Genomic DNA, 24024 nt, shown 5'->3' with positions numbered 1-24024 from the left:
TGACCAAATTGCTAAATTTCAGAGGAGAGGTGAGAGTGGCTGCCCTTGACATTGAAACATTATTTGTCCAATGTGGCGTCAAGGTGTCCTGTTAAAACTGAGTATTAGGGATCAGGGGAAAGCTCTCAACTATCTGGAGCCCTAACTAACACAAAGAATTGCTAGGGGACAAGAATTTTACCCTGTGACATTGGCCCAGGAGTTCCTTAAGGCAGTGTGCTAGACCCAACCTCTTCAGCTGCTTCATCATAAGACCAGATGTGTGAATATCCATTGATAACGTCACAGCACTCAACTCAGTTTTCAAAAATGAAGTGGTATTTGGACTCCGTTCTGGCTTTGTTGATAAGTGACCACTTCCAACAACAACAATTCCAACTCCTTCCCTCAATTTTCAGTAAAATTGTCAGACTTCCCACAGTCAATAGCTTGGAGTTTGCCATTGGAATCTAACTGGTCCAGCGACACAAATACTGCATCTGTGGAGAACGTCATGGGCCAGATGTTTTATTGAGTGTCTCACCTTGTGACTACCCCAAAGCCTTCCCCTCACATTCAAGGTACATCAGGAGTATGAAGAAATATTTGCTTCTTGCTGTAAAGAAACATTATCCTAGAAGAAACAAGCTCCATAAACATTCAAAAAATTAATGCTCCTCATGCTACATGTACCATAAGACCACAGAAGATGGAGGCAGGAGTCAGCCATTTGCCCTCTCCTGGGTGCTGTACCATCCAATGAGATCATGGGTTCCTTACCCTCCATGTCACTTGCCTGCACTAACCCTATAATCCCTTAAAATCTAAACTCTCTTGATTTCTGACTTGAATATACTCTGTAACTCGCCCCTGCCCACAGCTCTCTCGGGTAGAGAATTCCAAAGATTCTTCTGGGTGAAGAGATTTCTCCTTATATCTGTCCTGAATGGATGATCTCTTAGTTAGAAATCCCTGGTTCTGGATACTCCACCCAGAGGAAACTGCAACTACACGTCTACCATCTGGTCCTGTACAAATGAGATCACATAAATTCGAGAGACGAGGCCCCTTGTACTTAATCTGGCTTCACACAACATATCTACCATCCCTAGAATCATACATCGTTTATGAGATGCACTCCAGCAACTAACCAAAACTTCTTCAACTGCACCTCCCAAACCTGTGACCACTAACTCTTAGAAGGTCAAGGCGAGCAGATACATAAAAAAAGGGGTAAAAACAAGCTGTTAAAAATCACACATGGATGACAGATACTGACGGAGAATTCTATACTGAGTCAGGAAGACAGCAATGTGCTCGGACAGAGAAGGGGTGCTGTTCCTCAAGCTTGTATTTGACCTCACTGTGACAGTGCAGAAGGCCACAGATCAATAGGGGCATGGCTAAGGTGGATTGGCACAGTCTTTTCCCAGGGTAGGGGAGTCCAACACTAGAGAGCACTAGATTTGTGAGAGGGAAAAGATTGAAAGGGGACCCAACGGGCAAGTTTTTCACACAAGAGGGTAGTGGGTGTATGGAATGAGCTGCCAGAGGACACAGGTACAATTATGTTTAAAAGACATTTATACAGGTACCTGGATAGGAAAGGTTTGGAGGGATATGGGCCAAATGCAGGCAAATGGGACCAGCTCAGGAAGGCACCTTGGTCTGCATGGACAAGTTGGGCCGAAAGGCCTGTTTCCATGCTGTATAACTCTGCAACTCCATAGTTCTAATTTCCCCTCGATCACAGACATCCTGATTTGGAAATCCTTCACTGCCCAGGTCAAAATCCCGGCATTCCCTCCTTAACTGCATTGTGGGGAGTGGCTTCATCATACCAACAGCAGCTCACCACAGACACGAAGGTAATGAGGGGTACGCAATGATGCTCACTTTTCCAATGATACTCAATTACTGTCTAAAAATAATGTCCCTTTACTTTTTCAAACTTCTCCAGTGTGTGACTGCTTCCACAATGGTGACTTACCTTTCCCACAACACGTTCAGACCTCTCCCTCCAGATGGTTGCCCCTGCTGCAGTACTTAAACAGCTGCATCCACTGAGACAAGTGGCCTTTTATGGGCAGTGACCATGCTAAACCATTCCTCCTTGTCTTTCTCTACTCATTTCAGCTGACACAGATACCACTGCCCTCCAACACTTCTCTATCAGTGCCCTGCTGGCTGGCATCTCACTGCTTCCATTTTCGTCTCTCCAGTCATTGCCAACTGCAATGACTTCTTTTCCCATTCCTGCTCCTTGGGCCTTGGTGACCCTCAAGGATCTACTGTCGGGCTATTGTGTTTCTCATCTACATTCTTCCCTTCAGTGGCACGATCTGGAAACACAGCTTCTCATATACGCCAGTCAGAGCCAGCTTTCATAACACCCTTTACCATTTTCATGTGTCATTAAAATGAAAGACAGAAAAAAAATGCAAACATTCTACATCCGGTGAGAAATACAATGCCACTGGACATAAGTACTCTAGGTACTGACACGTTTTGAAATCCAAATACGTGACACAGGCTTGATCTCCAGAAGGGTAGGAACTGAACTCCTGGAAGTGGGGACTACGAGTAGGATGGCTGGTTTACTTGCTATTAGAATTGCAAATTTGACAACTTCTTAAATCACAGAAATAGGAGAGATTTGGAATTCAAAGTGGAAAACCCCATTTAAAACCATGAATCACGTAATTCTGAGTTAGAACTTGTACAGATGTATGGCCTTCAACACCTTCATGGCCCCATATGTGAGCTGCGTTAGTTACTAACCTCATTTATGAATGTCTGAGCTCCTCGTGGGCTCAGCAGAAGGATGGCCCGACGCAGAGTGTCTCGGTAACGGTTCAGCTCCTCAGTTTTCATCGTGGTGAAGAGACTAGCAAAGATCCGACTGATGTTCTGGTCAATCCTCTGCAGAGATACATCTAACCCTTGGCGAGAAGCTTGATCCAGGAACCCTTGCAGCCCTCGAATATCTGGCAACACAATCAAAAGAGAATCTGTGAGGACCACAAGTGTCATCATTAAAAAGAAATAGGCAGAGGCGAGGCCAGCAACGTCTGGTACCTCAACATGTGATTGTATCATGTAATCCTCATCATGCCCTTTGACTTTGAAACTTGGAAGCTATCAATCTTATTTCAACCTCCTTCCATTTACATGGCTTGCAGCACCTCCTCTTTAGATATCCTTTGCACAATGTAAGGAGAGTATCTCGCTGCCTCAGTAAAGCAGCTAACGTAATCAAAGACCCCAGCCACCCCAGACATTCTCCCTTCTCCCCCCTCCCATCGGGCAGAAGATACAAAAGCCTGAAAGCACGCACCACCAAGCTCAAGGATAGCTCCTATCCCACTGTTATTAGTCTATTGAACTGTCCCCTAGTACGATAAAATGGACTCTTGACCTCACAATCTACCTCATTCTGGCCTTGCACCTTATTGTCTGCCGGCACTGCACCTTCTCTGTAACACTTTACTCTGCATTCTGTTATTGTTTTTTCCTTGTACTACCTCAATGTACTGATGTGATGAAATGATCTGTATGGATGGCATGCAAAGCAAAGTTTTTCACTGTACCTCGGTACATGTGACAATAATAAACCAAGTTACCAGTTTATTTTTTCTGAGTTACTTGCCACTGTGAATGGTTTGGATTCACTGTCATTGAGGATGGAGCAGAATCATTGAGAATAGAACAAAGAAAGAGAGAGCAAGAGAGAAAGGCAGAAAATAAGAGAGTAATAAAACATGGGCATTGTGTGTACACACGTGTGTGTATGTGTAAGAGAAAGATTGAGAGAAAGAGAGAGACATGACGAAAGTCAGAAAACTATGAAATAAAAGTGAGAGAATGATTGAAAGACAGAAAAGATGGCACCGGCAAAAAAAAACCATGGGGGATTCAGAGGTAGAGGATGAGGCAACAACAGAGACATCCAAGATATGAACATACAGGAGGGAGAAAAAGACGGGTTTATGTTTATGGACAGTTAGAGATGGACTTCTTCATGGAATTGAATTGTTCAGCAGCTGTATAACTAGTGCTGATTATTAAGATTGCTGTGTTTCTTTATTTAGCTGATAAGCATCTATATGCCAGACATATCAATCCTTCCCCAATATTGTTGAACTCTTCTTCTTTTATATTTTTTCCTGTGTCCTTTCATCACTGCTTCCCGCTGATCACAAAATACCATCTCAGGCAACAGCTCTTGACCAGTGAGTAGCTTCTATTAAAAGGGACCAGCATGTTTCAAACACAGCCTTCCTGCAAAATGATTCATTCCAAATGGGTCCTTGAATGATGTGGCATCATTATTAGACTGAAACCCTCCCATCACTGCATACTTAGCTCCCCTGTGACTTGCCAGCAGTGAGTGTCTGAAACATTCATTACAAATTTATAAAGGACAGGCGAGCTGGTTTTAAATTGGGCTCCCTCTATAATCAAGTCAATTAAAGCAAGCAGCTTGTTGAGGAAGGATAAAGCCTAAACTCAACACAACACAAACAAGAACTGATGAGGACACGAGGACCATAGTGAATACTGACTCAAAGACTGATTAGGTTTTAACAATCTTCATGAGCTAAAGAAAGGATCGGGCACATTCCCAAATATTCTTTCTTCCCAACAGCTAGCATGGATTGATATCATTTCCAGCTTTCCTGTGGTGGTTTGACTGGTTTCTTACATTGGCTGCTGTGCTACTGAATCAGAAAGCATGTTATCATTCTGTCAGCTGTTTGGCATTGACATCTGAACATTTTAACACCTTCATTTATCTCTCTCAGAGGATTTTGCCTTGCCACATTGTGACCCAGTTTTATTTTTAAATTTACTTGAAATGGCTTAAGGCCTAACAACATAGGCAGGAAAGTAGTGAGAGTGCATCATATGTGAACTCTACTAATGGGAAGTTCCTTTGTGAGTGCCTCTCCTTCGCATGAACATCGAGCTCCATTAGTACTATTCAGTGATGCTTTTTAAATGCTTGTTTCTGAATGCACTGGAAGGAGTTCATTCACACATATTCAGGGTCTTGAGTCACACCACTCGACACCAACTGGGCTACACAAAGTTGATTGGAGAGCGGTTTAGCTTGAGATGATCTAAGTGTTCAGACTTTATTATGTGCGCTTCTGCACAGTAATCAGCTCATCAAACCACTGTTCCTTTCTTAGTCCAGTTTCAGTATATAATCACTTTGTTCAGCATTACAAAATATACGGGAACTATCTGTAATTAATCCCAGCAAAGTCTACCCAGTCTATTTCCTATTCATTTACATTTACTTTTTTTAAAAGAAAATAAATTGTTTCAGAAAGAAAATGAATGCACTCGCATCTTCTCAAAACTGTAATTTTTATTTTTAAAACATGCTGTAGGAAGAAGCAATCTGTCTGTTAGTTTTAATGACACTGGCCAGTATGAGAGATCACAGCCAGCAAGCAGAACTGCTTCCGTTTAAAAGTCCCCTGTCAATTATAACCAGAAGTGGCAGTACATTGGCATGAGCCAGACAGTGTACCGGTGAGAAAGTGGGTGAAGGACTTTCAGCTGAAAAGTTAACTCTGTTTCTCTTTCCAAAGATGAATGTGCGGAGAATAAAATGGGATTAGTGCAAATGGATGCTTGACGGTCAGCATAGACTCGGCGGGCCAAAGGGCCTACATACATGCTTTACAACTCTATGATTCTAATAGGCTGGCTGACCTGCTGAGTGTGTCCAGCACTTCCTGTTTTTATTATTAATGAAACATTCAATGCAAATGAGTGAAAAGGGCTATGTTTACCAGAATGACTGTTCTAGTAAGAAATTGAAGTTACTTTTACCCCTAACTAACCTCAAGTTTACAATACAGTTCAACATATCCATTCTGTCATGAGCTGGCTGACTAACCCTGGTATTCAAAGATGGTAGATCTGAGCACACACAAAGAGTACACATGAAAGGCTTCCTGCCCTGACTTGACTGTAGGCTCAGATCTGGAGATTTATGCTAAATCTGCCCACGCTCTCCTTGACGTCAAGGGGCTTAAATTGCTTCAGACAATCTCTGAAAGAAAAATATCCCAACACTCTGGCCATTCATCCCGATCACCTGAAAATTTACTCAAATACTTGGAGGACATCTGCTGCAAAGCCTGCAGCTCAGCTTGGCCTGCTTTATATCAATGGGCAATGACCTTTAAGAATTTGACATTTGCAACCAACTGATGTTTTTCAATACTGTTCAAATCTCTTCAGAGACACAAGATCATCCTTTAATCTGCCACAGTTGTAGAGTTTCAGCTGAACACACTTACTGCCAACAGTAAGTGTTTGAAGCAGTTCAGAGAAGGCTTACTAGGCTAATACCTGGAATGGGCAGGTTGTGTTGTGAGGAAAGGTTGGTTAGGCCAGGCCTGTGTCTACTGGAGCTTAGAAGAGTGAGAGGTGACTTAGAGTCATAGAGTCATACAGCACAGAAACAGGACCTTTGGCCCAACTGGTCCATACCGACCAAGATGCCCATCCAAGCTAGTCCCATAATCTTCTAAACTTTTCCTATCCATGTACCTGCCCAAATGCCTTCTAAATGTTGTTATTGAACATGCCTCAACCATTTCCTGCAGCAGCTCATTCCACATAGATATCACCTTTGTGTAAAAATGTTGCCCCTCAAGCTCCTATTAAATCTTTCCCTTCTAACCTTAAACCTATGCTCTCTTGTTCTTGATTCCCCAACCCTGGGAAAAAGACAGAGTGCATTCACCCTAATTATGTCCCTCCTGATTTTATGCACCTCTATAAGATCACCTCTCAGTCTCCTACACTCTAAGGAAAAAAGTCCTAGCCTGTCCAACTTCTTATAATTCAGTCCCTCAAGTCCTGGCAACATCCTTGTAAATCTTTTCTGCACTCTTTCCAGTTCAATAACATTTTTTTCCTGTAGCAGGGTGACCAAAACTGACTTCCTTGGAGTTGATTGAAACATGGAAGAAGATCCTGGGGAATCTCGACAGGGTGAGGTGGAGAGGGTGTGGGAGAATCAAGAACTATGGGTCAATGTCCAAAAATAAGGGGTCACCCAGAGATGACATAAAATTTCCTCTCTGAGGGTACTGAGGCCTTGGAACTCTCTTCCTCAAAGGGCAGTGGAGACAGTCTTGGTATACTTTTAAGACAGATGTTCAGCAAGGGAGAGGGGAAAAGTTTCTGTGGGTAGACAGGAACATTGAGTTGAGGTTACAGTTAGATCAGCCATGATCTTATTATATAGCAGGTCATGTTGGAGGAACTCAGCAATCTCCAACACGAAGAAGAAAATGTAAATGAATTAGGAATGCTGGAAGTACCCATTGGCTGTTAAGGGAGAAGGTGACTCCACCAGTTACGAGGTTCAACTCGAATCCCACGGTTTCAAGCGAAGTCTCCCTGAATTTCACTCTTATTATTACATTTGTCTATTTCCTTATTCCCTTTCTCCCCCTCCTCCTCAGACCGAGCCAACCACCAGGGTAAGACTGATCAGGTGTTTTAAATGTTGCTGACACCACATAGAAGCTCTGCAGGACTTACGCTGAGAGCTTATAGAAACACAAACTAGGTAAGGGCACTTTGCTTTGCATGGCACATCCCTGGGAAGTGCACGTACTGTATGTGGAAAATTATGATGGACCCAACCAGATGAATTTTCCCAGCATTAGTGCTCATTTTTCTTCAAGTTATCATTTCCAGTTTTACAAGGAAAATGCAGTTATCCATGAAAAGAAGAATTCAATGACATTCAAAGTTCATGGTAAGATGGATCACAGCTAGAGGTAAGGAACAAGGAGAGAGATCAAGACTGCGCGACAGTCAGGTGTGAGAATAACAAATAAAGAGGAGTAACGATGGATAGGAAGAGATCAGCTGGTCTAGCTGTCGTCCTGACTTTAATGATCTGCCATAACTGGTGAGACAGTTAGCACCTGCCCCCTAAGCATTAAATAAGCTGGGCAAGATTTACTCTAGAACAAGTTTACCAGGGTTGCAAACAGTGATTCCTAGACCATTTCCTGATGCATGCATTACTGGAGCACTATGTAAGATATGGGAGCAGAATTAGGCCATTCAGCCCATCGAGGCTGCTCCACCATTCAATCATGGCCGACATTTTCTCGATCCCATTCTCCCACTTTCTCCCCATAACCCTTAATCCCCTTGCCAATCAAGAAACTGTCAATCTCTGCCTTGAATTCACCCAATGACTTGGCCTCCACAGCCATCTGTGGCAACAAATGCCACAGATTTACCACCCACTAGCTTAAGATATACCTCCTCACCCCAGTTTTACAGGGACATCCTTTTATTCTGACACTGTGCCCTCGGATCCTAGACTCTCCTACTAATGGAAAAATCCTCTTATGCATCAGAAGAAACAAACAAAGTAAAGTCTTTACAGCAGCTTGGTGAGGGACCATGCCATGTACAAGTCCTTGACAATGGCATGAGTCTCTGAATTTTTCAGGTGGTTGAACTGAGAAAGGGGAGGACTATCAGTACCTTATTTTTATGGGTCTGATGTATACCACCCACTCTTCATCCCATAATTCGACTGGCAAGGGTAAAGAGAAAGTCCCTATTGCCATTATCAGAGAAATCAGTAACTAAGAGGCACATATTTTATGATAATTTATAGAGGAAACTTGAGGGTTTTTCCCTATCCAAAGAGACACACCACCTGAAAGGAAATAATAGGGCAAACCTTTCATCACAATTAAAAAATACTTGATTGACCACTGGAAGTAGGGTACCCTGTAGAGGTGTGGACAGAGGGCTGGGATGTGGAATTAGCTGATGTAGCTCTTTTTACCCGTGGTGTACAACATGGGCTATTTGCCTCCTGCTGTGCCATAAATTTCTACAATTACATAGCCCTTTAATCCTGGTTATGCCACAGATGTTGTAAAACAGATAACATAATATGGACAAAATATAACAATGGTGTATGACAGAGACCCACACACTGAATAGCGAGGATGTGCAAATACATTTCCACAACTTCTTGTTGAGTTCCTAGTCACAACCATGGAGAGGAGATGTTGAGAGGAAGTAAAGGGTATCAAATGGAATTTTGTGCCAATCAGCAGAGAGGTTCACCCATTCATCCTTCAAGTAATAGTAATGTACCAAATCCAAGATAAGTAATAGACAGCAAAAGAGAAGCCATTCTCCAAAGGCTTAGTTGACAGAGACAGCAAATGGCAGAGCAATCCATTCTAGGCCTGACCTCCCAGCAACTAGCTGCTGATTGCTGGCAGTTGTCCACATTGGAAGTGGAGATTTGCCCAGGATTCCCATTCTGCATCATCATCCAGTGTGACTCCTCCTGCAGATGTGCCCCATGGATATAGAGGGAGGTCCGGTGAGTGTAGATAGGCAGCATGGTTGGTAATGGACTAGATGGGCTAAGAGGGCCTTTTTCTGTGCTGCATGATTCTACAAGGACTAGGTTCAATTGGTATTGGTTTATTATTGTCACTTGTACCGAGGTACAATGAAAAACTTGTCTTGCACACTGATCATACAGGTCAATTCATTACACAGTGCAGTTACATTGAGTTAGTACAGAGTGCATTGATGTAGTACAGGTAAAAACAATAACAGTACAGAGTAAAGTGTCACAGCTTGCTTTGTGGAAGCTTTGGTGCTGATACTCTGGACTTAAGTATGAAGAGGGGGCACCCAGTCAAGGAATGTTATCAGTCTTCACTGATGTACAAGCAATGACCTTCTGACAAAGGAGAGGAAAGAGGAGAAAAAAAGAGAGGGCAAAATTAAAAGAAGATTGAGATTCCAACTCCCTCTGCATATTAAAAAGATGCAAGACCACTTAAACATATCACTCTTGATATGTTCAAACTTGCTGGAAATTCTCCTCTTAAAAATGCACCTTTCTTAAACTCAATGAACTGGTCTCAGAAACAGAACAGACCTGCATTCAGTTCAGACCTATTTCCTATTCCCTCTAGCAAGGCAGTGGTCAGAAAGGCTCTCACCAGGTTTGCGTGAAATTCTGCTTCTGTCACTGCAGGAGACTTGAAAGCAGTTAGAAAGACTTGATTGCCAATTTGCCTTTCCTAATAGGAATTATTTTGGTTTGTGTGGGACTATGCTGTGTTGCCATGCAGTCAGGGAAAGTACAACTGTATCTCTGTACACCTGTGGTTAGAGCATCATCATTCATCAAACCTAACAGTGACCCAATAGTGTGAAGCAGTTACACACATTCAGGGCAGGAGGAGAGCTCGAGAAACATTTCAGGAGATAACACCTTTCATGAGTATTATTTCACTGTACTTAGAGAACATGAACTCAGCTTGGAATAAGAATGGGATTAGTTAGAGGGCAAAAATTTACATTTTTTAACATTAATGGGTGGGAAAATAATTCAAACTGCACTATGTCAGAGAGGATAATTTCTTGTCAAGGTCTGCTGCTGTGATAATGATGGTGAGCAATGTTTTAGGTTGCAGATGAATTTGGCATTTGCTGATATTGGATGGAAACATATCTGAATCAGGCTTTATCACCAGGATAAGAATTCTGTCATTATTAGATGTAAATTAGCCTCTGAATTGGATTCCTGGAAAGTAATTCATGTGCAATTTGCAACACATGAGTAAGAGGCAAATAGAAACCATGGAAACATGTTGCTCTATTTCCAACAGTAAAAATTCCATGCCCTTTCCCTCCCTCCCGTCATACACCCTCCTAAGTCCAGAAACTGTCATTAATATCATTGTTGCCTTTACTTTTCCAGCCAATCCCAAGTCTGACCTGATACAAATTCCAATTCATCCTGTGCTTCTCCAACTATTTACTCACTGTGTCATTCCAAATCTTTGCTAACTCCCAATTATCTCAAAGCATTGATTTTGTCTCTGTTTTACAATCATGCCATGACTGAACTTTCTCTGTAACCTCCTCTAATCTTGCTTCCCAGCTACAGGTCTCTGCCATTGGACATGGAACTTCAACCAACTCTGGGTTTCCAGTGGAGACATAAGGAGCTGCAGATGCTGGAATCTAGAGCAAAAACTTGCTGCTGGAGAAACTCACTGGGTCAGGCAGCATCTGTGGAGGGAAATGGATAGTTGAAGTTTTGGGTCAAACCTTTCATCTGGATTGGGTTTCCAGTGTTTGATCTTGAAATCCCTGCAGCATAACATCTTATTATCTGGAGTTGTAGAACAGTTTGTGGATTTAAAAGACACTGTTCCCAGACCACAACACAAATCCACGTGCAACAAATAGTTTTTTGTTAGTGAGAGTAAAGATTAAGAGGTCACCCTCCATTTGGGATAAAATTTAATGAGCAGATAATGTGGTGTTGGAGGGAGGGACATTGGCCAGGACAGGGACGTCAGATTCCTTTGTAGAAGATCCTGGGATCTTTTCACCCATGAGACAAATCCTGACTTTGATACAGCTCTTCACAACACAGCAGCCCTACCTAACTGCACTAGGGAAAGGGGAAGTTGTGGGTATACAATCCTACCTGCCCAGTGGAAATTAGATAGTGTGCATTACTATTGTGTCTGCCTCTGGGAGCTAACAAGTTCTGATGACCAATTGTTCTCCTCAGAATGCAAGTACAATTCCCAACCAAAGTCAGCAGAATCCATTCTAACACATAATCTGAAATCCTGATGACAGCCACAGGGGTTGTCTATAATTTTAACTCAGAGGCTTGAGCAAGCTTGATAGGTATCCCATCAGCCAAACCCAGCAAAAAAAGGGGCCAGAATCATATCCAAATAGATGTGTATATTTTTAATTACTGTTGTTATGGATATAAAAGGACTGGAGTTTCCTTGGAATGCCACCACAGACTTTTCTACTAAGTGCATTCTCTGGGCACTGTGCGACTTTTCTGACATCAGTGATTGGAGTATTTGGTCACTAGGATTTAAGAAAGGTTGTGAATTTCAATAACCCTGATGTCTGGAGGTGAATTTGTGACACAGAGTGCCAAATAACCCACAAGAGACTGTTGCAGAGTTAAAATCGGGGCCTGTGTATCAGTTTATGATGCACAATCACATTCTCAGTGGAATAAGCTCACAGCACTTCAGGAGAAAGTATTACCACCTATCCAATAAAAAGAACACTGGGAGGTTAGAAATCAGGATAAGTCAGCTGATGTATGGAAACACCATCAGCCTAAGCACAACAACATGACCTCCTTGTAAACCAACATTTCCATACGTTAGAGGTTAGATATCTTTACTGGTCACATGTACATTGAAACACACAGTGAAATGCATCTGTTGCGTAAAGTGTTCTGGGGGAAGCCCGCAAGTGTCGCCACGCTTCCAGCACCAACATAGCATGCCCTCAACTTCCTAACCCGTACGTCTTTGGAAAGTGGGAGGAAGCCGAAGCACCTGGAGGAAACCCAAACAGACAAGGGAAAAACGTACAAACTCCTTACAGGCAGTGGCCAGAATTGAACCCGGGTCACTAGTGCTGTAAAGCGTTACGCTAACCGCTGTACTACCTTGTCTGTGTCTTGCTTTGGTCCAGCTTCCGCAAGTCTTTTAAAATAACAACCTCTTGAGATGTCAGTCCCTACTACAGCTAAGAGGGGAAGCCCTCTTATTATGTTATATTCAAGTGAAAAGTTTATGTCATGTGCAGGGTGTGTGTGATTTTGATATCTTCCTTCATGCTACACAGACTGTGGCAACAAAGTCGGTCACTGGTTTATGTTAACTGATCTGCAGCTTGCTCTTCCGGTTTTGTGAGCTGCTTTAGATAATTCCAAGATCCCTTAACAGTCTCCCAGGCCAACAGAAGGAAGCTGAGTTGATGCAGCCTCGGTAGTCCTCTCCAGAAGTCCTGGGTATTATGATTGATTATTTGCTCACTATTGTTCCTGAAGATTAGAATTTCCCCTCCTTCAAGCCCAGGTATGTTCTCTGGTTTTTGTTGTTTTTGACAACACTCAATGTTACCTCATGACTTTAAGAACCTAGAAACAGAACGTAACTATACCACCTCTATCTTTTCCAGTTAAAGTGTGCCTGAGTTATGTGATCGTCTGAGTCCAATTCCCCCATTCCATCCATAGTTGCAATATCCTTCTGGTACTATGATCACCACAACTATATACTCTTAAGTATCTTTGTGAAAGCAATTTATAATGTTGCAACCTCACTATTTTAGCTCAGCATTGATCTTTAAACACACACCAACCTCTGATTTGTTTTACTCAATCCCACTGAGCATTGACAATAAACTGAAGCCATTACAACCATCAGGACTCCAAGATGTCTCTCACTTTCCAAGAACATAATTTCCTCCAGTTCAATTGTAATAATTTCCTGGGGTCTCCTGTTCCCTTGTGAAACACCTTGCACTTCTCGGCATTGAATTTCACCCGACTCCTCTTTGACCAGTTCCAAGTATATTCAAATTCTTTTGTTCCCTACACTATACTAAACCTAATCACATCCATTAGGTTCAAGTCACTTGCGAACTTAACTACTGTACTGGTGACCCTTGACTCCAGATATTAAGACCAGAAATAGAGACCCCTGTGGATCCTCTCTGGTAACATTCTTCAGGATGACGAGAATCCCTGTTCCCATGCCCTCTGGATTCTGTCATTCAGCCACCTAATTTTGGGCCAATTGCAAAATACTTCCCCCAATTCCAATTTTCCTTTTTTTTTTGGTAAAGCTTTTTCTTGAGGATTTAGTCAAAGGCCTCACTGAGATCCAAGTGACTACATTTACTGGTTGTCAAGCTGATCGACTCACCTGCAAAGCAAACCATCAGAACGTTACGGCACAGAAGGAAGACATTCAACCCACTGAAACTGGGTTTCAGGGGATTTCATTCCCCTCATAGCCCTGAAAATTCTTTTTACCTTCAAATATTTATTGAAGGTCTGTTCAAAATTAGCAGTTAAAGCTGCATCTACCACAATGAAGATCATAACCTTCACTACTTTTCTTCACATCGCCATCAGTCTCTTTATATCTGTGTCCTCTGCTCCTTCATCCCACCATCACTTACTCCACCTCAACCTATCATAGTTCTGTATACTTCAGTCAAATCTTCTCTCCATCTTCAAAAAAAACAACCCTGATCTCCAGTCTACTTAGGAGCTAAAAGCTCTCATCCCTGGAACCACTTCAGTAGGGCATTAACTTAGCACAACACCGATAGAGTCAATTCAGACCATTGGATGCATGCTGGCTCCCAGCAGAGCAACCCCATCAGTACTACTCCCACCTCCTAACTTCCATAGAGTCAGAGTAATACAACATAGAAACAGGCCCTTCGGCCCAACTCATCCATTTCAACAATGCTGCCCACCATTTGCCTGGGATTGGCCCATGTCCCTCTAAACCCCTCCTATCCATAAACTCATCCAAATGTCATTTAAATGTGATTATTGTACCTGCCTCCACCACTTCCTCTGGAAGCTCGTTTCATACTGGCCTGAGGGGGCAACTTCTTCACGCACCACCCTCTGCATGAAGAAGTTGCCCCTCAGGCCCCTTTTGAATCTTTCACCTCTCACCTTAAACCTATGCCCTCTAGTTTTTAGTTCCCCTTCTCTAAGGAAAGGATGATATGTGTTCATCCTATCTATGCCTTTCGTGATTTTATACACCTCCCTGGGATGTGGGAGGAGACTGGGCCATGTGGGGGAAATGCACAATGTGACGGGAGAATGGGCAAACTCCGTACAGACAGCACCCGAAGACAGGGATCGAGCCCCAGCCACTGGACTGAGATAGCAGCACCAAGCCATCCTTTCTCTGGGACCTCCACACAACTTTCAGTAGCGCAGTACCTGAACTGGATGAAGACTTTATTTGTAGCCTAGACCAGAGTTTTCTTAAAAAATGATATAATTAAGCTTTTGTACCCAAGCCTATATTTGTCAAGCCCAAGATCTCAAATAAGATATCTTTATTAGTCACATGTACATTGAAACACATTGTGAAATACATCTTTTGCGTAGAGTGTTCTGGGGGCAGCCCGCAAGTGTCACCACACTTCCAGTGCCAACATAGCATGCACACAACTTCCTAACCCGTACGTCTTTGGAATGTGGGAGGAAACCGGAGCACCCGGAGAAAACCCATACAGACACAGGGAGAACGTACAAACTCCTTACGGACAGTGGCCAGAATTGAACCCAAGTCACTGGCGCTGTAAAGCGTTACGCTAACCGCTACACCACCGTGCCTGCTTTCAACCCACTTTTCCACCATTGAAAGCCACAGCATTTGCCATTTTCCAATCCCCTGGACCCCCACCCCCACCCTCCCCAGTACCAAAGAGCACAAGAACAAAAGCAGGAGTAGGCCATTTGGGCCCTCATATTTCCCTCTTTCCTGCACGGTAGTGTAGTGGTTAGTGTAATGCTATTACAGCGTCAGCGACCCGAGTTCAATTCCCGCCACTGTCTGTAAGGAGTTTGTTTGTTCTCCGTGTGTCTGCATGGGTTTCCTCCGGCTGCTCCGGTTTCCTCCCACATTCCAAAGACGTACGGGTTAGGAGCTGCGGGCGTGCTATGTTGGCGCCGGAAGTGTGGTGACACTTGCGGGCTGTCCCCAGCACATTCTCAGTAACACAAGAAAACATTTCACTGTGTGTTTCAATGTACATGTGACTAATAAGTAAATATCTTATCTTCTCCCTTCATTCCTTTAATATCCAAAAATCTAACAATCACTCTCTTGCATACACTCAGTAACTGTGCCTTCATAAGTTTCCTGTACAGAGAATTCCAAAGATTCATCACCTTCTGGGTGAAAAATTCTCTTCTCAGTCCTGAATGGCATTCTGAAACTGACTGACAGGTGCTGCACTGTCAGTGGGACAGAATTAAAAGGGTTCCGGACTGTCATATGTACTGCCTTTCAGGTGACATCCTAAACTCAGACCCTGGATGCCTGTTTAAGATCCAAGGACATAAGTTTAAGAGCAGGGAAACTTACCTAGTGATCCAGTTAAGAATGATCATTTAGCCACCATCACCAGATGTTGGTGATACTGGTCATCACCACTCTTGGTACTGGTATTGGTTTATTATTGTACCGAGGTACGGTGAAGAACTTGTCTTGCATACTGATCATATAGGTCAATTCATTACAGTGCAGTTACATTTGGTGAGTACAGTGTGCATTGATGTAGTACAGGTAAAAACAATAGCAGTACAGAGTAAAGTATCACAGCTACAGAGAAAGTGCAGTGCAATAAGGTGCAAGGTCACAACAAGGTAGATCGTGAGGTCAGAGTCCATCTCATCATACAAGGGAACTGTTCAATAGTCTTATCACAGTGGGGTAGAAGCTGTCCTTAAGTCTGGCGGTACGTGCCCTCAGGCTCCTGTATCTTCTACCTGATGGAAGAGGAGAAAAGAGAGAATGACCCGGGTGAGTGCAGTCTTTGATTATGCTGGCTGCTTCACCAAGACTGCGAGAGGTAAAGACAGAGTTCAAGGAGGGGAGGCTGGTGTCTGTGATGTGCTGGGCTGCGTCCACAACTCTCTGCAGTTTCTTGCAGTCCTGGGCAGAGCAGATGCCATACCAAGCTGTGATGCATCCAGATAGGATGCTTTCTATGGTGGAAAGAATGCAGAGGAGATTTACAAGGACGTGGCCAGGACTTGAGAGGTTGAGCAGGTTGGGACTGTTTTCAATGGAGCGTAGGAGAATGAGGGGTGATCTTACAGAGGTGTACAAAATCATGAGTGGCATAGATAGGGTCAGTGCACACAGTCTTTTTCCCAGGGTTGGGGAATCAAGAACTAGAGGGCGTAGGTTGAAGGTGAGAGAGGAGAGATTTAATAGGAACTTGAGTGGCAACATTTTCACCCAGAGGGTGGTCAGTATATGGAATGAGTTGCCAGAAGTAGTTGAGGAGGGACATTAACAACATTTAAAAGATACCTGGACAGATACATGGATAGGAAAGGTTTAGGGAGATCTGGGCCAAATGGGACAAGCTTAGATGGGAATCTTAGTTGCCACAGATCAGTTGGGCCGAAGGGCCCATTTCCATGCTTTTGACTCTATGACCAGACCTCACTGTCTGGTCACAAATTGATATTTCAGGGACCTTAAGATCTGCTCCGAGGTTCGGGTGCATTAGTGCGGAATGCAATTCACCTTTTTGTGTATGTTAAAGTAGGTCAGAGATTGGAACAATAACAGCTCGAAGGGAAATAACGATAGAAAATAATATGGAATCAGTGAAGCAGCTTATAAAGGGAATAAAAATATAGAAAATAAAACACGTAAATTGCTCATGGCACTGGTTAAAATCTCATATGATTACAATTCTCAAATCATTGCAGGATTTCTCCAGGCATGCAACAGAAAGTACGGCAGATATTTCCCTGTTGCCAAGTCAACTATTCCATGACTGTCATTTCTTGATCTCCAAACTCTTTGTTACCATCAGTCCCAGCTCTCTCTCTCTCTATCTCTTTACCTCTAACTGTGTCTATCTGGGGGCAATTCTAACTTCACTCATCCATCAACAAGCTGGCAGGATTGGGTCCAATGCTGGAAGCTTACCTCACTCATTATTAATCTCCAGTGAAATCAGTGTAGAGAAATATCAAGTTTAGAATAATGCAGGATATAAAGTGGTACTGCACTCAGGCCCACAGATGAACTGATGCTGAATTAGTTTAAAATTGTCTCCTGTTTTTATTCTTCCCCTCTCTCCCAACATTTACCTCTTTCACCAGTTTCTGGTATCTTCTTTGTCTCTACCCAATTGCTTTCTTCCATAGAGTCAGTCAGAGAGTATTCAGCATGGAAACAGGCCCTTTGGCCCACCTTGTCCATGCCAACCAAGCTAGTCCCATTTGCGCACATTTGATCCACATTCATCTAAACCTTTCCTATCCATGTACCTGTCCAAATGTCTTTTAAATATTGTTATTGCACCTGCCTCAACCACTTCTGCTGGCAGCTCGTTCCACATGCGTACCACTGTCTGTGTGAAAAAGTTGCCCCTCAGGTTCCTATTATATCTTTCCCCTCTCACCTTCAGCTTATGCCCTCAAGTTCTCGATTCCCCAACCCTGGGTATTTCTGCATCATTTAGCCTTGCAGTCACTTGCTGTGGCCAACTTGTTTATCAAGGCTGTTGATGAGAATGAAAGAGGAACAACTGCCGACTTTAACAGAGGCATTAAAAAAATAGAGGGAATGGATAAACATCTATAGGTGATATAGGAGACAGACAGACCCTGGCCAATTGACTACAGTGGAATGTGGAGGAATCTTGACTATACATCCACTAGACAGAAAATCTTCATCATTGCCATTCCCTTCAGGGAACCTTTTAAAGTTGTTCATCATGTGGTTTCAGAAGTGCATGAGAAGAATAGTTTCTCTTTGTTCAACTCGCCACAGGTTGAATTCTTTGATGCACTTTAATCTCTTTTTTTCCCTAGTTACTCACACATTCCCCATTCTGTTCACCACAGAAAAAAAGAGACAGATTTTTTTTAAATGGAAACCTGTCTTTTTCATGTTATAATTAATCTTTCCGAACAAATGTCATTTAGCATTCATTGCATTCAGCATCGTGACTTCTGCTTTTCATCATGACTCCTGTTCCAAGAAAGATCTGAAGCAAAATAAAATTGCTCTTGCTAATTCTGTGCTTTGCATTATTCTCCAAGTGATCATTGATCTGTGCCATTGCTTTGAGGATAGTTACAATAAATTAATACAATGTCAAATCAGGAATCAATAACATTATGTAAGAAAAATAAAAGCAAAATTCAATAGATGCTGGAAATGTGAAATTAAAGACAAAAGGTGCTGGAAATACTCTGAGGGTCATAAGGCATCTAAACTAATTAACCTTGCCCAACAGTATGAAGATCTGGGTACAATCAAATGGCTGGTGTGTTTGCAACCAAAACTGTATAGTGATGATGCACCCCGCTGTGAGAACAACTGAAAGACAGATGCTCCTCATTATGCTTGCTTGTTTGGTGGCTACTCTGACGACACTTGAGAACACCGTCATCTGCAGGCTTCTCTCCAAGTCACACATCACCCTGAATTGGAAATGTATTATTGTTTGTTCATTGTTGCTGGGTCTAAATCCCGAACTCACTACCTAACACCATTGTGGGAGTACCACCACCAGAGGGACCTGAGTCCTTCAACAATTTGGGGCAGTGCAGTGGTGTTGCAGGCAGTAAGGCTGCCTCACAGTTCCAGTGACCAGGGTTCAACACTAACCTTGGGTGTTGACTGTGTGGAGTTCACACGTTCTTCCTTTGACTGCATGGGTTTTCCCCCCCAGGTGCTTTCATTTCCTTCCATAGTCCAAAGCTCTGCTTTGGTGTTGGGTAGGTTAACTTGGCTGTAGGTTACCTTGGTTACTTGGTTAACTGTAGGTTACTTGGTTAACTGTAGGTTACTCCTGGTGTGTAAATGAGTGGTGGTAGAATCAGGATAGAGTTGGTGGACAAGTGAGGAAGAACAGGTCACCAAGAAATACAGTAAGTGGGTGAATTGGATTGATGGCATTGCTCTGAGAACAAGCATAGAATTGGAGGGTAGAATGGCTTCCTAAGACAACATGAGAAGAAGGCAGCTCACCATCACCTTCTACAGGGCAATTCAGGATACTGGACTTTCTACTGAATACCACATCCTGAGAAATGAATGAATAAAACTCTCAGCTCAGACTTGAAGTAAAAGAAGTAAAGTTATAATGTAGGCTGATGTTTCATTTCAGTAACATCACAGCACTACTGCTGGACGTGCTGTCCTTCAGATGAGAGATATTAAATCGAGGCTTTTTCTGTCTTTCCAGGTGAATCCTGGGGATCCCACCACACCATCTCAAACAGAAGGTAATTCATCACTTTGAAATTCCTTTGTACAACTCCACAAAAATAGCACCTTTTAGTTAAAAATCATCTTCACTTGGATCAAAGCAATATTCTGTGTATCTTTGTGTCTGTCAGGAAATTCCATTCCTGACTTGGGGGATTTTAGTTTGTCTACAGTGATGCAACTTGCACCATTTCTCTTCAACATAATTTTCAACTTCACTGGTCTGAGAATCAGCATTGCTTCCTTACTCATAGAACAACCAGGCTTCACTAACCTCACTTCCCTGAAGTGGTGCTACTTTAAAGAGCAAACTGCATGTTTTCTCTTCACTGAAATCTGTGACTTCCTGTATCCCAAGTAGAGCCTGCCACTTCACTCATGGATTTCTAAATCAGGGTCACTCTCGGCTTCCCAGCTTCAGACTTATTCCAAACTGCTTCTGATTTCTACCACATCTCACAGTTTATTCTTTGCTACTGTGCTCTGGAAGTCCCCATACTCCAACCAGTCGGAGAAGGCAGAGCCAGCACAGGGGTTTCCTGCATTGCAAACTGCCTCGGGGTACAGGAATTTAGAACCTTCTCACAGAGATCACCCTGTCAGGTCATGGCCTCCTCACATAAAGAACATAGCTCCTCTGGACACTTATCCTCACCTGCCTAGGTCCCTCTGAATCCATGGGAGCACGTTTCTCTACCCACCCCGCCCCAGCATTACTACATGATCCATTTATTAAGTAGCAACCCTCCCCCGGAGCTAGAAGAGTGCAACTTATACCGAGGTATCTTCCTTTAAGAGCTTTGTTCTGAGATCGCGGTTGTTGTGCTGAATGCTCGCACCTGCAAGAACTTGCTATGAGTCAATAGAGAAAGGTTGTACTGAACCTACCCAGCACAATGTTACACTGGGAAATGTGTTCTGTGAAGTTTAACACAGAAGATCTCAGTCTTTCAAAAACAGTGTTAGGATAATCCACAGCATTAACCATTTTCTAGGCTAATATCACAACACCAGGACAAATTAACATCAGAAGATTAGAACATGGGATTAATGTAAAAGGGTGGTCGATGGTCAGTGCAGACTTGGTGAACTGAAGGGCCTGTTTTGAGCTGCATAACTCTATGATTCTAAAGGTCCTATGCTAGGGCTTTCCTCCACTTGGACCTCCAAATCTAATCTGACTCCCAGGCTAAGAACCTCAAACCTTTATTATTACGTTTTGACAAGCGACTATTTAATTCCCTTTCAAATGATCTAATGAGCTCTGTTTTAACAATGTCTGTAAAGGGAATTTCACACTCAAACAATCTCAATTATTTTATAATCTCCTCATTAACTCATTTAGTGACTGTCATAACTTTGTGCCCGCTTGTTGTCACTTTGGGAATAATTGATGGCCAGTTTGTTCTAACTCATCCCAATCTTGAAGGCTTTGTAACTTCTTTGTTCATGTGAATGCAAGATGAGAGGAGAAAGATTTAAAGGGGACCTGAGAGGCAAGTTTTCCCACACAAAAGATGGTGGGTATATGGAACGAGCTGTCAGAGGAGGTGGTAGAGTAAGGTACAATTACAATGCTTAAAAGACATCTGGACAGGTTCATGGACAGGAAAGGTTTAGAGGGACATGGGCCAAATGCAGGTAAATGGGACTCACCAAAGGAGACAGCGTGGATGAGTTAGGCTGAAGGACCTGCTTCCGTGCTGTATAACTATGAATTAGGATCAGGTGTAGGCCCATTGACTGACCATACACCACAGTGCTCTTCTCCTGCACGATTCCTATATCCCTTGATTCCCTTAATGTCCAGAAACCTATCCATTTCTGTTTAAAATGCAATCAATGATTGAACCTCCACAGCCTCTGAGGTAAATGATTCCAAAGATTCACACCCTCTAAGTGAAGAAATTTCTCTTCATCTCAATTGTAAATAGACAATCCTTTATTCTGAGACCATAAACCCAATTCTAGACTCCCCAGCAAGTGCAAACATCCTCCCTGCCTGCATCCACCTGTAAGAATTCTACAAGTTTCAATGAGATCACCTCTCGTTTTCCTCATCTGTGGTCTGTTCAACCTCTTCTCGTACAGCAAACCTGCCATCAAGGAACAAGTCTGGTGAATCCTTGCTACACTCCCTCAATGGAAAGTATATGCTTCTATAGGTAAGGAGACCAAAATTGTACACAGTAGTCCATCAAAGCCCAATACAAGTGTAGTAAGGCATCTTTACTCCTGTTTTCAAGTCCTCTGTTACCACAATCAGCACCACACACTCACCATCCATACCAAGCTGGGCTGTATGAAGGGGAGGCATCCTGGGATGGCCAAATCCCCCTATCTCACCATCCATGGTCCCTGCCTCTTGCACCGACATTTACATTTTCTGTATGCAATGGATTGACAGAGCTAACCACTGCCCACCACCAACCCCACAAAATCCACCCACCAGCAAGGCAGATCAGGTCTGTACTGCCAGCTACCTTCCACTTGAGCTTAGAAGAGTGAGAGGTGACTTTATTGAAACATAAAAGACTGTGAGGTGTCTTGGCAAAGTGGATGTGGAGAGGATGATTTTTCTTATAAGAGAACCTAGAACCAGGGATCACTGTTTTAAAACAAAGTTTGAAGATCCCATTTATCAGCACTGGGTCTATCACCTTCAGGCAGAAATGGCAACTTCTGTTACAAACAGAAAGAAAGAAAGGAGTGAGTTATTTAAAGTTTGAGAATTCAACCTTGAAACCTGAAGACTGGAGCAGAACGTCATTTTGGCTCAGTTTTTTTTTACATTTTCCTTTTCTTTTTTTATATACAGTCTGGCTTCTGGGCATGTCTCACAGCCTCACCATTAGCACTACATCTGTAAGTATGACCTTAACTGCTCCTAATTGCCACATTAGGTCATCTGGTCTCAGCCTATCAGAGATATACCCCTTTTTGCACCCATCCCCCTCCCCCACCACCTAAACTAACTTATTTTATCTCTTTCCAAGTCCATTTTTGTTAGGTCCTATCTTGCCACTGAAATTGGCCTTTCCCCTAATTCATCACCTTAATTTCCAGACTATTCTTAACCCTTTGCATAACTACCTTGAAATTTATAGAGTTATGGTCACCATCTCCAAAATGCTCTCTCGCTGACACTTCAACTACTTAACTGGATACATTCTCAGAGGTTAGGTCCAAGACTGCACCTTCTCCAGTAAGAACATCTACGTGCCTGCTCAAAATGTTCTCCTGGGGATATTTTAAAGATTCCACCCCTTAAAGTGATCCCAGTTAAGAGTCATAGGTCATGAAGTTGTACAGCATAGAAACAGGCCCTTTGGCTCACCACATCTATGCCAACCTATCCATAATAACCTAACCTGCATTAATTCTACATCCTTCCATGCCTTGCTCATTCAAGTACCTGTCCAGATGCCCCTTCAATTTTGTTACTGTTCCTGCCTCCAGCAACTCCTTTGGCAGTTTATTCCAGATACCAACTACTCTTTGGGTGAAATAATTACCCTTCAGATCCCACTAAAACACCTCCCTCTCACTTTAAACCTTTGCCCTCTAATTTTAGGCAGCCTTACCATGGGAAACAGATAATGGCTATCTGCCCTATCTATGCCCTCATCATTTTATACACCTCTATCATGTCACCTCTCAGCCTCCTTCTCTCCAGAAAAAAAAACAGACCCAGCCCATCCAATCTCTTCTTACAACTTAAGCCTTGCAATCCAGGCAACATCCTCGTGAATCTCTTCTGCACCCTCTCGAGCTTAATCACATCCCACCTATAGTGCGGTGACCAGAATTGTACACAATACTTCAAGTGTGGCCTAACCAATGTTTTGTACAGCTGTAACATGACATCCCATATTAATATCAGGGAAGGTGATATAATCTATAACCTTTCACTACTATATCTCGCTGTGATTTGGCTACATGTCAGCTCCCCTATCTGCCTGTAGCATACCCTCGGCAAAGTGATCACACCCTTTTTGTTCCTCTACCCATATGGCCTTCAAGGATATCCTTCCTCCATAATGGATTCCTTGGGAGCAGTCTTTGAACATTGTTAAGGCAGAGGTAGATAGATTCTTGTTACCACGGAGAGAAGGAAATGCAAAGTTGAGATTGCACACAGATCTTATTGAAGGTTGAAGAG

The 24024-nt window shown here is 42.9% G+C and overlaps 1 protein-coding gene across 1 annotated transcript in view; it reads right to left on the bottom strand.

The window, feature by feature from the left end:
• Positions 1-24024, bottom strand: part of LOC127584632 (glutamate receptor ionotropic, delta-1-like) — a 634847-nt gene that overhangs the window by 265931 nt on the left and 344892 nt on the right. The window contains exon 4 of the mRNA XM_052041451.1: positions 2761-2966. Within this exon, the coding sequence (XP_051897411.1) occupies positions 2761-2966 (206 nt within the window). The remainder of the gene's footprint in view (positions 1-2760; positions 2967-24024) is intronic.

Source organism: Pristis pectinata, chromosome 30 (assembly GCF_009764475.1).
Source record: "Pristis pectinata isolate sPriPec2 chromosome 30, sPriPec2.1.pri, whole genome shotgun sequence".
Lineage (NCBI taxonomy): Eukaryota > Metazoa > Chordata > Chondrichthyes > Rhinopristiformes > Pristidae > Pristis > Pristis pectinata.
The sequence above is the reverse complement of the archived record's forward strand: the minus strand, read 5'-3'. Positions and strand labels throughout refer to the sequence as shown.